A 14,532-nucleotide genomic window follows, 5' to 3' on the forward strand; every position below is an offset into this window, starting at 1 on the left:
TTGCATAACATGATCATCGAAGACGAAGGTCATACAATTTGTGAGTATGACGAGAATGCGGTGGAGCAGAATAATGTTCAGGTTAGTGAAGAAGAACAAGATTTAAACAGGTTCTCATTACATAACGATTTCACACATGCCAATCTTCAATCAGACTTGATCAAACACATTTGGAATCTCGAAGAAAACAAGTAGTTTTTTTATATATTTGTGTTGTATTTTTTAAATGTAACTTCAGGGGTTTTTTTTAAATGTAACTTTAGGTTTTTTTTTAAATGTAACTTTAGGTTTTTTTTTAAATGTAACTTTTTTATTTTTATTTACTTTGTGTTAATTATTTAACTAAATCAAAAAAATAATAATAAAAAAAGGGTGGATGACTATCCTCCACACCCTTGGGTAGTCCCCAAGGGGATGGTCCTCCACCCTTGGTGATGTGGCGGGTAGTCCCTTTGGGGACTAAGCAAACCACACCCTCTATCTAAGCATTATAGAGTTGTAGAAAGTTTTCATGTAGGCATTGACAAGATGTTCGTCCATGTGTAAATAGGCTTTTGGACATAAGACGTTGATAACATTTGTGATCACCATCAACTACTGAGGCGAGGTTGTAGATCTTGGAAACACAAGTACACAACAGAGTACATGACATGTCACATCTCATGATGCATTTGCACTTTAAGTTTATATCATGATAAGTCTATATTGATCACCATGCTAGTTTATGTGCACCATTATTTGTGTGCTATATGAGATTTGCGTGAACTATGCTCAAGTTATGAAATGCCGTAAAATATCACGTATGCACTGTATATTTGAGATACGTCAAAATAGCCTTTGAATATACAAAACTGACCCATTTAGTACTTTCTAAAACTTTTATGATCTCGGAAAAAAATCACATACGTGAAAAGATTTGAGATGAAATTTTAAAAGCGAGAACAGCGGTCAGGTTGATATATTTAAAGGCGTATCTAATGAAACACAAACAGTGCATACAGGAGGTTTTAATCGCAATCATCATGACTATAAAGGTAATAAGTTGTTGACACAGACGTTGAGTTATCTACATACCCAATAAATGGACATACATTCTTAACTATTTTCAAACAAAAGGTTAAAAAATTCGGATAAAAAAATGTGTAACACGTTTAAAGAAAAATGTTACATAGTGGAAAGAGTCCCTCTACACGAAAGAGACCAAAAAAATCGACATATCTATTAACGATCGATATCAATATCTTTTCATCTTCTTACCTAGGTGGCATTTACAAAGTCTAAAAAGCTTGCCTGCTGGTGAAAAATAGAAAAACATCTTACACTATTTTAAAAATGATTAGCATAGATTATATCAAAGGTTTAAATTAGTGTCATATATCATATGAAAGCCCAACTACGAAACAAACAACAAAGAAGTCTGGTTTCCATTAATGTGTACCTTGAATAAATCTAATTTAACAGGTGAATCCACCATCTTGGACATCTTTAATAGTCCTGAAACTATTCTGCAAAAAGCAAACATAAAAAAATCATATGAATATTTCGATATGGGCAATATTTTATCTCCAACGATCAAACGGGTAAAATAAAACGAAAACAGGTCAAATGGGTCGAAAATCGCCTGAAAGACATCCTAAATCATGTTTGTAAAAAGAAGTATATTATTGTTGAAATTGATATAATTGCTAATCAGACAAAAAGCATTTTGGGCCAACTTGACAATTTCAGCCTTCATAAAAACTACTACATGTTTTGACCCGAACCCATTTTGTCACCGCTAACATTGATCAATTAAAGGTTTTCTTATCGTCATATATTTTGGCATTAAGCCTTCAAAATGTCATGCAAAATGTATATACAATTGTAAAAGAATAAAGAAATGGAAAAGCTACAACTTTGGTACCTCAATTAATTTAACTACAGTATGCAACTAAACCTCATTTTGCAAGGACAAACAACAATATACACCACATGTCGACTTCAAGCTGCTATCTTAAACGCTCCTATCTCTTCAATCTTTGAGTTCTTATGCTGCAAAATTAACAGGATAACCAATAAGAAAAACAAGAAAATCACAAAATGCAATATAAAGACATCCAAATTACCTTACTTTTCTTCTGCTTGTGAATGTCACTGACATCTTCGTTTCCATCATACTTCCTTTTCTGAAACAATTTAAAATAACACCATCAGAATCTCAAGCGGAAAACTAATATTAATGTATGAATCGGTGTTAAGTAGTTGTCGATTTTGCGTGCAGAATGTCAAAAGCATCTAACCTTGTCATGATGACTGCTTTTATCCTTCTTTTTTTCTTTGTCCTTATCTTTACTTCGATCTTTATGCCGATGTTTATGTTTTTTATGCTCTTTGTCCTTGTGCTTTTTATGCTTCTTTTCCTTGTCTTTTGATTCACTTCTTGATTTTCCAGCTATAGTGGCCATCCCTTTCTCGGACTATAAAACAACACAACACATATTAGATTAAAAAACTACAAAATCTTAATAGAAAGCAACAAGCATAAATCAGTTTATTACAGATGGGAGGTCAACGGGTGCAGTGTCCCTAAGTTGAAAGGCTTCAGCCAGGGTATTTAGGTCAAACGGCTGTATGCGTGTGTTTGTTGCATCTCTAGATAAGGATGAGTTGTGAATAAGCTGATCCAATTGCATCCCTTCGCCTTTTCTGATATCTGTGTCTCCAACAATATCATGAAGGTAATGTGTATCTGAGATTGACAACGGAAGCGACTTCTTGCAGAAAAACTCATAGTGCGGTAACAATTTATAGCAACTTATAAGATCCACAGCGCCCGTGAGTTCCCTTGGTCCTAGATTATGAAGACAAACAAAATTAGACAGCAAAATCAACACTTTTACTTCAAACAGGTCGGTTTAGATTATGTCTAATCTCTAGCGGGTCAAACCATAAGAATAGCATAGCATAGAAAAAAGAATTGACCAAATGAGTTTAAAGGTAATCCAGAGTGTACTTTTAACGCATAAAACCTTCTAAATCGTTTTATTCAAAACATATTGTTTATTACATTAACAGAACTATTGTAATAATATTTGACACACTAATCGTCTACAAAAAAAGTGTTTCGGGTCTACTCTAATTTGACCAAATGAGTTAAAGGTAATCCACAATGTACTTTTATTGCATAAAGCCTTCTAATCATTTTATTCAAAACATATTTGTTTACTACCTTAACATAACTATTGTAATCATATCAGACACTAATTATCCGTTACCCAACCCACCTATTCTGCCATCTCCACCATAACCCAAATAAAAAATAGTAGTGCAAATGCCATACGTAAGCACAGATTTAATGTATCAACATCATAGTTGTTAATGGCGTATAGCGAAAAATGGCGATAAGGTACCTATATGCTACATAGCGAATAGCGATAAAAAGCTGGTGGCTAGTTTAAAAATATCGATACACTACAAAAAAAATTAAAAAAGTTTTATATGTATATTATATCAAAATACCCTGGTATATATGCTATTTTACATCTATATTTAACAAAAACCTTAAATCCAACTATTATTTTATAGCTATATTTAATTGCTATTTATATTAAAAAAGAATAAGGTGTCGCTATTCTAGCTATCCATCGCTACAACCTTAATAGCGACACTATACCTATACGCTACATAACGCGCTATAGCGTTTGCTACTGACAACTATGATCAACATACGAGAATAAGCATAAACATATAAATATTAAGCCTGGAAAAATAAGGGTCTTCTAACTTTACGGCTTACCTTTTCCAAAATTCTTTGTTTCAGGATCCATCAGTCACTGTCACGAGTGAGGATGTACCATTATCACCTGAGCATGGATAAGAAGAATAAGCAAACTGTCTTCAGTTCGAGAGATTGCTCTTGGACCATTACAAATGCAAAAAACTTATATTTTACGGTAAGTACATTCCTCCTACTAGGGAATCAAAAGAATAAATTGACCAACAACACATATGCACATAACATAGATCTCATGTAATGAACAAATTAGAAAAATACCAAATTGACCTAGAGAAATGTATGTTAAAAGTTAAGATTAAGTAAGAAAACAAATATGGAAACTCTTTTATAAATCTTTCTTTCTGTACATCTAAAATAGTAGCTAGCAAAACAAATCACACATAAGGAAAAAGCTACAGTTTTCATTACAAACACTACAACAATTAGTAAGCAGCTACAGTTTTCCAAGTCCCAAATAAGGAAAAAGCAACCAAATTTGCGAATCTTAGGATCTATTCATTAAGTCAAAATCATATTCTTCTAATTTCTACAATCAAACCTCCGATTTCAACACTCAGTTCACATTCAAATCAGGTCCAAATCACATCTCGAATTCACTAATTTCAAGTTTGAACACCACTAATTGCAGTATAACTAAGCTTACGAAACAATGGGATTCAGCAACAATAAGTGTAAATGTGGAATCGTGAAATGTGAAAAGGTTACAGTTACCTGATTCGGAAGATGTAGAGCTGGAAATTGGATTAATTGGCGTGTAATTTGAGTGTGAGTTGCGAAATCAAGGGTGTTTTTTAGGGCTTTGTGGTGGTCCTTGGAAATAAACCCTAATACGTGTTGGAAAGATGATGATGATGATGATGTTCTGTCAAGCTACGACTAACACTGTGTTCCCGAGTTAAAAATCTCTCCCCTTCCCTCTCCTCCCCTCCCCTCCCCTCCATGTCTTTCCAAATTGGAAAGACTATTTTCAGGCAAAAAAAACCCCATTTTCCCTCCCCTCCCCCTGTTAAGTGGATCTCTGGAACACCATTTTCCCTCCCCTCCCCTCCCCTCCCCCTGTTAAGTAGATCTCTGGAACACAGCGTAAATATATTGTTTTCAGATGACTAATCCCCGGAGGGGCTCTTTAAAAAAAACTTCTACTACTAAAAAAAATTCAAAAAAAAAAAAAAAAAAACTAAATTAGTAAGATACTTACTGAAGTATTAAATGTTGAACCAGTAAGAGCTATGAACTATGGTTGCAAAAGTCGTTAGGCGTTCTCTAGTCGGTCGACCAGGGAGTTGAGAGTACTCGGCCTAGGCGGAGAGTACTCGGACATGTCAAGTTATATTGAAATTAGTTTTTGGAAATTATATATATGTCAAATTACATAAATTTACTGATATCTAGAACAAAATACGTGAAAATGATATTAGTTTTTTAATATGATAGACATAGAAATTATGTTTTATTATTTTTTAAGTCAAACTCAGCCCGAATTGACTTACTAGATACGATTTTGGCCGAGGTTGACCGCGTTTGACTGATTTCGAGTAATTAGGCGGAGTCAAAAAAAGTCGTCTCGACAGCCTACCTTGTAGCGACTACTCGGGGAGTACTCGGCCTTGGAAACCTTGTTTTATAACCATGCTTTGAACCATTAAAAGCAAGTATAATACTTAATCGTTCAGAGGTAGATGTCTGATGTGACAACCCGAACTTTTCAGGTTAGTAACGCTCAACCTTGTGATCTTAATTTCTCATTAACCCTCTCTGAGGTGTTAGATATGCGATACGGGTATACCTTGGTCAAGCATGACTGTAAACGTATGATAACCCCGCTAAATTTATAGACTTATGTAATGGACCACACCTATTGCAAAGCTATTGAGTTGCCACAATATTGCAATCTCCCTTAGTTAATTAATCTAGCCTAATCTTCCTTAGTTATTTACGGATACATTGATATTAGTAAAGGGCCTATTGAGTTAATTAGTGGCAGTGGCCCAACCGGCCACACTCAATTAATCCACGGCCTAAATTGCTGTTAATTAAGTGAGCCCATTATCAATTAAGTGAGCCCATTCTTGACTATTAAACAAACCGCCTAAATTGCTGTTGTATATGAATACGTATCACATGAGGATAGCTTTTCTATAAAACAAACCCTACCCCTCCTCTCCCTTGATTCGCATCGGACGCAGGAGATCTACCCCCCCCCCTGTTCGAGTTTGCATCTGGAATAATTAGGCTTCCGGTTAGTGATTCTCATTATTAGTTCTTATGCTATGGAATAATGAATCTGTTTAAGAACTCATGAATTGATGATTAACGATTTGTATGATAACATGAGTATGAATGTGGTTATGAACTGATCTATCACGTGATGTCTGTAATCTGTGTTTCATAATATCATTCTTACAATCTGATAGTGTTATAGGTAATTGATTGTGTGTGTATGTGCGATTGATAGAACGTGAATGAAACTGACTTTTGGTTAGTTAATAAATGAGGGTGATGATCATATGGAATTGTAGATGGAATTATAGGGAATAATATATATGTAAGTTGAGGTAGCGGTCCAATAAGAATGAAGTATATGGCCGGTCATGTGATCACCGATTAAATACCCAATTAAATTTAGTGGCTATTGTTGAGGTGGAGCATTAATGGTACAATCGATATAGGTGAAAGTGGCGGCTAATTATTGAATATTTGTTATGGAAATCATGTTGACTTATCAACCATGTTGACTTATATGTGAATCAATGCTTTAACAGTTGGTGTCGGTCATTGTGTTTGATATTCAAACCTTCAAGAAACAAACAAAAAGCATGTGACATTAATTGATAGTGGGTGGTTGTGTTTGAAATTGGCGGCCATGTTTTCCACAAAATAATAGCTATCATATACATATACATGTGATCTTTTTGATGTGTTGATCATCTATTGGACCGAATAAAGGTCCAATGGGGGGTGGCTTGGGTATTACTAATAAATAAATTGTGTATGTTGAATATAATTTGAAATGCGTACGAGTGATCATAAGAACTATACTAACAGTTTGATATTATTGATGATAGGTGTCGAATATAGGACCCAAATCCCTAGTGCCATTTTATTTGATTAACTTATGGCGTGTTATACAAATGTGATTGTGAAGCTGTTTACGAACCGATGCGTATAGAGTTAATTGTGAACTGACCCACTTGTGATAAGATGTGACGTGAACCTATATTGTGATTATAAGTAGGACAAAATACTTGTTAAGACTTGCGTAACGATGTGCGTTTTGCTTACTTGTAACTTGATTGAGCTACTCGATACTGTGTACTATTGAATAATCATTGTTTTTGCTTGAATTGTTGCTTAACTGTTATACGTGCCATACGTGACAACCATTGATGTGATCTATGTGTAAACAAACTGTAAAACTGATCATTACCAAACACTCTTCTAGGTCGTGAATATTGAACTTATTTAACAAGTAGCTAGATCTACCGAGCACTCTAAGGTGAGTTCATTGCATTTTCTCAAGCATGCGTCCCGGTGGTTTGGGACAACTGGTAAACATTTGGAAGGGAAACTTTGGGTAAACAACTTAATCGGTTTTGATTATTGAACATGGGATCTAACATTGGATTGCCTGGAGGGCAATGGGGTAATTAGTTGATAGCGCTATTAGGTGGGAAACCTCACACCGGGCCGTAAGGACGGGCGTGAACTAATTATCTGGGTATGGCTATGGTTGTTAGAGGCACACTCCTCGGATACATATGGACACTCTCCCTAGGGTATCTAACGAAGGCAACATAGCAAACGGTCGTTAAGGGGTACCCACTCCCCGGATACATATGGGCACATTCCCTAGGGTATCTAACATGAGCAACATCGTAACGCAACATTAAATCGCATTAAAATACATATGGTAACATAACTTGTTAACAAAACCTTGAACTCACCAGCGTAGTCTGACACACTTGTTTACATGCTTGTAGGTAATTACTGAAGGAACTTGGGAACTTGCTGTCTGATGCTGCTGGAGTGGTTATGGTCATGATAAACATTTATATTGATTGGGTTTCGACACATTTATACATTTATACTTTTATGCTTCCGCTCAATACTTTGGTTTTGGTTAAACTTTTCAAACGTTATATTTATTTCAATTGGGTATTTCAATACATTATGACTTGTGTTTGATATGATTGGTGGCTCTTTGTTGGATCGTTGCACCTCCAATAGGGACATACCCTAGGTGGTAATTTGGGGGTGTGACAGTTTGGTATCAGAGCCACTGGTTATAGAGAACTCGGTTTTAAAATGTTTTCATAAAACCAGACTATAACCGAATTGATCCAAACGATGACCATGACACTCAGCTCCAGACTGCAAGGTTCGTTTCTCATTTATTATTGCATAGTATATCTAGTGTACACTTATGTATAACATTACACGTGAATGCACACTTGGCACAACAGCATGAGCCCTTACATTACCAACCCCTGTTATGTGAACTGCTAGTGTGACACTTCCCTTCGACTATTGCGATTCTTGATCCCATAAAACCCCTCGCTTGCTATTTGAATGCGGGGAACCTTTTAGCGCAAGTTAAGAGGCACTGAGATAAGCATGCAAATCGCCTTATTATTATGGGTGCACACATAATAATAGCGCGAGGTGCATGCAAATCCCAGTGAGGCTTAATGAGCGTGAGAAGGGTCTGCCCTATTGTGTGTAAACTTGGTAGTTTGTAGATTTCAATGTGATACTCGACTTTTACCTCATTTCGATTGGAGTTATGTGCCTCAGGGTTCAGTCGTCAGTTAGGACTGACTCCCACCTTTGTTGTAAATAAGCATGTAGTAGAATTAACTGATAGTAAATCGATAGAAGCTTCTCATGTTCTTTTTGGTTGTAAACTTGACCTCGTGGGTCAAGTGTTCGATATTGACCTACTTCCCAATACTCTTGTAAGTTTTGACATGGTCATTGACATGGACTTGGTTATCTATGTATCAAGCAGAAATCCCCTGCAAAAAGAAAATCGTGCGTTCCCTCTCCCCAGTGGGGAATCCTTATCCGTTTAAGATCATCGTAGTGGTGCCGTTGTTGGCATTGTCACAGTCGTGAAAGCCCAGAAGTGCCTACGGAAGGGCTACTCTGTTATACTAGCTCCTGTCACCGATTCGCCACTTTAAGAGAGGGAGATCGAGTATCTTCATGTTATTCGTGAAATTTTTGACATGTCTTCCAAAGAGTTACCTGGTTTACCTCCACATCGTTAGGTGGAATTTTAGAATTGACCTTATGCAAATCCTGATTTCCTTCTGGGGTACAGCAATCCCTTGGATTCGCTGGATACTATCACCGCTTCATCATAGGATTTTCGAAGGGTTCGCAACTTCAACCTCCTTAGCACAGCCGGGAGCTGTGAATCCTTAGGAAAACAAAGTCGCGGAACGTCTTTTCAGCTTTTGAAACCCAACCCTACAACACGCGGAGCATCACTTCTATCCGAGAGTACCGATGATCCAGCGATGTACCATGATGGCTTAATTCAGAGTCCCAGTTACACGCCGATGCAACACGAGAGAGTGATGAATTGCGTAATGGTGTTACGGAGAGGAACTACACGACCTACAATCTCCGGTGGAAACCGTGGTCGTTGGATTTAAGTGGGAGGCATTACTTAGACGGTACCGAATGCACCAATTAGACCGAAGACAAGGGCCTCCAGTGCACCCTTGTTTCAATAGAGCTAACCATGTGAAGGCATCGCTAGAATGGAACTTCCGAACGAACACGGGATTAGGAGAACTATACCCACGCATCCCTGTAGACGAACCTTATCACTTTCACTTGTCATCGCCGCTAGAAGTGAAGCAGCCACAGTTACACGCGTATGTCGTTTTGCAACACTAACCTTTACCCACCAAACTCTGTTTTGGACAAATGATACACTCGCGCGACCGCAATGTGACGAACCTCCCTGTTGTGCCATGCCGCCATGCACCACTACTGGAAATTACTTCTTGACAACAAATTTGCTGGCCAAATCCTTCGGATGTTTAATGGACCCCTGTTTCGCTCGAATCTTTGTACGAACCTCATTAATTCCCTGTTTCTTTGATTGGCAACTGATATAACAAGACGCTAACCACCATACCATGATTTCCACCGATCGCAAGATTAGCCCCCAGGCGTTGTAAAGTATCTATAGATCGAGTTCGTCGGAACTCACTTCAAGCCATTGTTTTAGATCAATTTTCGGGATGAAAATTCTTTCAAGTAGGGGATGATGTGACACCCCGCGAAAACGCTTAACAAGACTAGCTTCCTCAGCGACTGTTTGCTAAATTTCGGGACGAAATTTCTTTCAAGTTGGGGATGATGTGACAACCCGAACTTTTCAGGTTAGTAACGCTCAACCTTGTGATCTTAATTTCTCATTAACCCTCTCTGAGGTGTTAGATATGCGATACGGGTATACCTTGGTCAAGCATGACTGTAAACGTATGATAACCCCGCTAAATTTATAGACTTATGTAATGGACCACACCTATTGCAAAGCTATTGAGTTGCCACAATATTGCAATCTCCCTTAGTTAATTAATCTAGCCTAATCTTCCTTAGTTATTTACGGATACATTGATATTAGTAAAGGGCCTATTGAGTTAATTAGTGGCAGTGGCCCAACCGGCCACACTCAATTAATCCACGGCCTAAATTGCTGTTAATTAAGTGAGCCCATTATCAATTAAGTGAGCCCATTCTTGACTATTAAACAAACCGCCTAAATTGCTGTTGTATATGAATACGTATCACATGAGGATAGCTTTTCTATAAAACAAACCCTACCCCTCCTCTCCCTTGATTCGCATCGGACGCAGGAGATCTACCCCCCCCCCCCTGTTCGAGTTTGCATCTGGAATAATTAGGCTTCCGGTTAGTGATTCTCATTATTAGTTCTTATGCTATGGAATAATGAATCTGTTTAAGAACTCATGAATTGATGATTAACGATTTGTATGATAACATGAGTATGAATGTGGTTATGAACTGATCTATCACGTGATGTCTGTAATCTGTGTTTCATAATATCATTCTTACAATCTGATAGTGTTATAGGTAATTGATTGTGTGTGTATGTGCGATTGATAGAACGTGAATGAAACTGACTTTTGGTTAGTTAATAAATGAGGGTGATGATCATATGGAATTGTAGATGGAATTATAGGGAATAATATATATGTAAGTTGAGGTAGCGGTCCAATAAGAATGAAGTATATGGCCGGTCATGTGATCACCGATTAAATACCCAATTAAATTTAGTGGCTATTGTTGAGGTGGAGCATTAATGGTACAATCGATATAGGTGAAAGTGGCGGCTAATTATTGAATATTTGTTATGGAAATCATGTTGACTTATCAACCATGTTGACTTATATGTGAATCAATGCTTTAACAGTTGGTGTCGGTCATTGTGTTTGATATTCAAACCTTCAAGAAACAAACAAAAAGCATGTGACATTAATTGATAGTGGGTGGTTGTGTTTGAAATTGGCGGCCATGTTTTCCACAAAATAATAGTTATCATATACATATACATGTGATCTTTTTGATGTGTTGATCATCTATTGGACCGAATAAAGGTCCAATGGGGGGGTGGCTTGGGTATTACTAATAAATAAATTGTGTATGTTGAATATAATTTGAAATGCGTACGAGTGATCATAAGAACTATACTAACAGTTTGATATTATTGATGATAGGTGTCGAATATAGGACCCAAATCCCTAGTGCCATTTTATTTGATTAACTTATGGCGTGTTATACAAATGTGATTGTGAAGCTGTTTACGAACCGATGCGTATAGAGTTAATTGTGAACTGACCCACTTGTGATAAGATGTGACGTGAACCTATATTGTGATTATAAGTAGGACAAAATACTTGTTAAGACTTGCGTAACGATGTGCGTTTTGCTTACTTGTAACTTGATTGAGCTACTCGATACTGTGTACTATTGAATAATCATTGTTTTTGCTTGAATTGTTGCTTAACTGTTATACGTGCCATACGTGACAACCATTGATGTGATCTATGTGTAAACAAACTGTAAAACTGATCATTACCAAACACTCTTCTAGGTCGTGAGTATTGAACTTATTTAACAAGTAGCTAGATCTACCGAGCACTCTAAGGTGAGTTCATTGCATTTTCTCAAGCATGCGTCCCGGTGGTTTGGGACAACTGGTAAACATTTGGAAGGGAAACTTTGGGTAAACAACTTAATCGGTTTTGATTATTGAACATGGGATCTAACATTGGATTGCCTGGAGGGCAATGGGGTAATTAGTTGATAGCGCTATTAGGTGGGAAACCTCACACCGGGCCGTAAGGACGGGCGTGAACTAATTATCTGGGTATGGCTATGGTTGTTAGAGGCACACTCCTCGGATACATATGGACACTCTCCCTAGGGTATCTAACGAAGGCAACATAGCAAACGGTCGTTAAGGGGTACCCACTCCCCGGATACATATGGGCACATTCCCTAGGGTATCTAACATGAGCAACATCGTAACGCAACATTAAATCGCATTAAAATACATATGGTAACATAACTTGTTAACAAAACCTTGAACTCACCAGCGTAGTCTGACACACTTGTTTACATGCTTGTAGGTAATTACTGAAGGAACTTGGGAATTTGCTGTCTGATGCTGCTGGAGTGGTTATGGTCATGATAAACATTTATATTGATTGGGTTTCGACACATTTATACATTTATACTTTTATGCTTCCGCTCAATACTTTGGTTTTGGTTAAACTTTTCAAACGTTATATTTATTTCAATTGGGTATTTCAATACATTATGACTTGTGTTTGATATGATTGGTGGCTCTTTGTTGGATCGTTGCACCTCCAATAGGGACATACCCTAGGTGGTAATTTGGGGGTGTGACATCTGGTCAATTCAAATTAGAGGTCTTAACCATTCAGATTCAGTATAATACTTAACCATTCAGAGGCAAATGTCTGAACCATTCAGACATCTACTCGCGAAACAAACGGTCTGAATCATTAAATGCTGAACTAGTGAGAGTTCTGAACCATTAAGAGCCCCGTTAAAAGCTAAATAAACAGCCCCTAAATCGTCATCTTATCAAAAGTCTTTCTCTTAGATTTCGAGGACGAAATCTCCTAAAGCAGGGGAGACTGTAACGTCCGTAAAAAATGGTCTCCCAAAAAAATCTGACCCGTTTTGATTTATATTTTGATTATGTTTGAATCTTGTATGACATTTTAGTACTTTTATGAAATTTGATTTAATCTTTATTGTCAAAATTAGCGTTATGATGCTATGAGCGATTTGTTCGTCTCATCCCGATGTTTCCGCCATCGGTTGGGGTGTGACACAACCTGACTAGCAAAGGTAGAATGACGAGGTAAAATCGGCCATGTCTACAATCTGTGGGGCCGTGTGTGGTATTTCTAGCAGGACTGAGGTTGGTGAGATCTCAAATTCATGCTCACTCTCTGAGTCGTGAATCTCGATAATCTCGTGCGAGTGCGACATCTGTGACATCATGTAACTGTATAAAGTAAGTGTGTGTTCAAATGAAAAATAACACATAAGGCACAAATAAACAGATTAACACGTATACACATAAACACTCAATGTTTTTCATACATGATCAAAATCCATGTTTATTTTAAAATTATTGGCTTCGCGAATTTTAGGATTTAATTTCAAAATTCTTTGGTTGAAGTCTAGAGTTTCTCCCAAAAAACATCTAGTTCGCTAACAACCATTGGCTCTAATACCAACTGTGACAACTGTCAAAATTCCAGGTATCCATGCAACTACTAAACCATGATTAGTTTTTAATAACTGTGCTGAATTACAATTAATAATCAGAATTGTCTTCTGATTATTGCTTTATTCATACATGTGCATCACATATTGCTTAATGTCATATCATTATTGCATGAGAATTGTAACATTTGTGCTTGTAATCATTATGAACAGCTCAATTTTCAATAAAACAATGTTATTTTATCCCAATGATTGTTTGATTTTGTTTTACATTTTTCGTATTTTAACTTTTGTTCAATTTCAAACTCTACATCGCCTTCTAGAGAATTATACGCAAACTAGTACGTAAACGTACTCAGTTTAATGCGACAAATACTCCGAAACATCAACATATACTCAACATACCTTAAATAACCTTTACATAACTTAGAAATAAGTTTTGAAGGCTTTGGTATGGCAAAAACAAGTTAATTCGCTTACAGGGACTAAACTTGACAAACTGCGAAAGTATGCCAATTTAAACTGTAACGAACATTCCGGAACATGTCCATAAGTTAAACATACCATAAATATCCTTTACATAGCTTAGAAATAGGCTTTGAGGGGTTTGGTATGCTAAAACAAACTTTTGGATCATTCAGGGGCTAAAAGTGTCAAAAAGTGCACAAGTTTGCACTTTCGCGCATAACTTACGTTCTGAATACATCCGGACATCCAAAAATTTATGTAAGCATCCTAGTATTATGCCTTAGTGTTTGGAATGAGAAAAATCCATTCGTCGCGCAATTTGGATCGTCTTTCGCGCTTATGCGCATTCCGTCGTAATTAACCGAACATCGCGACCGTACGGCCAAACGAACCGACATCCGACATATTTTTGAGCACATTTTCAGTTCCCTATACTTTAACTTCATTTTAGAGCTTTGAAATGGGGTTAACGGGGCTTAAAA

At 37.0% G+C, this 14,532-nt stretch overlaps 1 protein-coding gene across 4 annotated transcripts; it reads right to left on the bottom strand.

The window, feature by feature from the left end:
• Nucleotides 1-1,125: 1,125 nt before the first annotated feature.
• LOC110879601 (probable mediator of RNA polymerase II transcription subunit 19b) lies at nucleotides 1,126-4,665 on the bottom strand. Of its 4 annotated transcripts, none has more exons than XM_022128119.2 (8): nucleotides 4,487-4,665; nucleotides 3,776-3,842; nucleotides 2,538-2,830; nucleotides 2,280-2,456; nucleotides 2,111-2,165; nucleotides 1,904-2,031; nucleotides 1,439-1,505; nucleotides 1,126-1,290 (listed from the first exon to the last, which is right to left on the bottom strand). In XM_022128119.2, exons 2-6 carry the CDS (start codon nucleotides 3,804-3,806, stop codon nucleotides 2,027-2,029), a joined length of 561 nt encoding a protein of 186 aa, XP_021983811.1. In that variant the 5' UTR covers nucleotides 3,807-3,842; nucleotides 4,487-4,665; the 3' UTR covers nucleotides 1,126-1,290; nucleotides 1,439-1,505; nucleotides 1,904-2,026. The 4 variants fall into 4 exon arrangements, with proteins under 4 accessions (XP_021983811.1, XP_021983794.1, XP_021983785.1 ...); XM_022128102.2 differs by having other exon boundaries at nucleotides 2,106-2,165; nucleotides 4,487-4,664; XM_022128093.2 differs by having other exon boundaries at nucleotides 1,126-1,293; nucleotides 2,106-2,165; nucleotides 4,487-4,664.
• Nucleotides 4,666-14,532: the final 9,867 nt, after the last annotated feature.

The sequence above is a fragment of the Helianthus annuus genome, chromosome 11 (genome assembly GCF_002127325.2).
Source record: "Helianthus annuus cultivar XRQ/B chromosome 11, HanXRQr2.0-SUNRISE, whole genome shotgun sequence".
Lineage (NCBI taxonomy): Eukaryota > Viridiplantae > Streptophyta > Magnoliopsida > Asterales > Asteraceae > Helianthus > Helianthus annuus.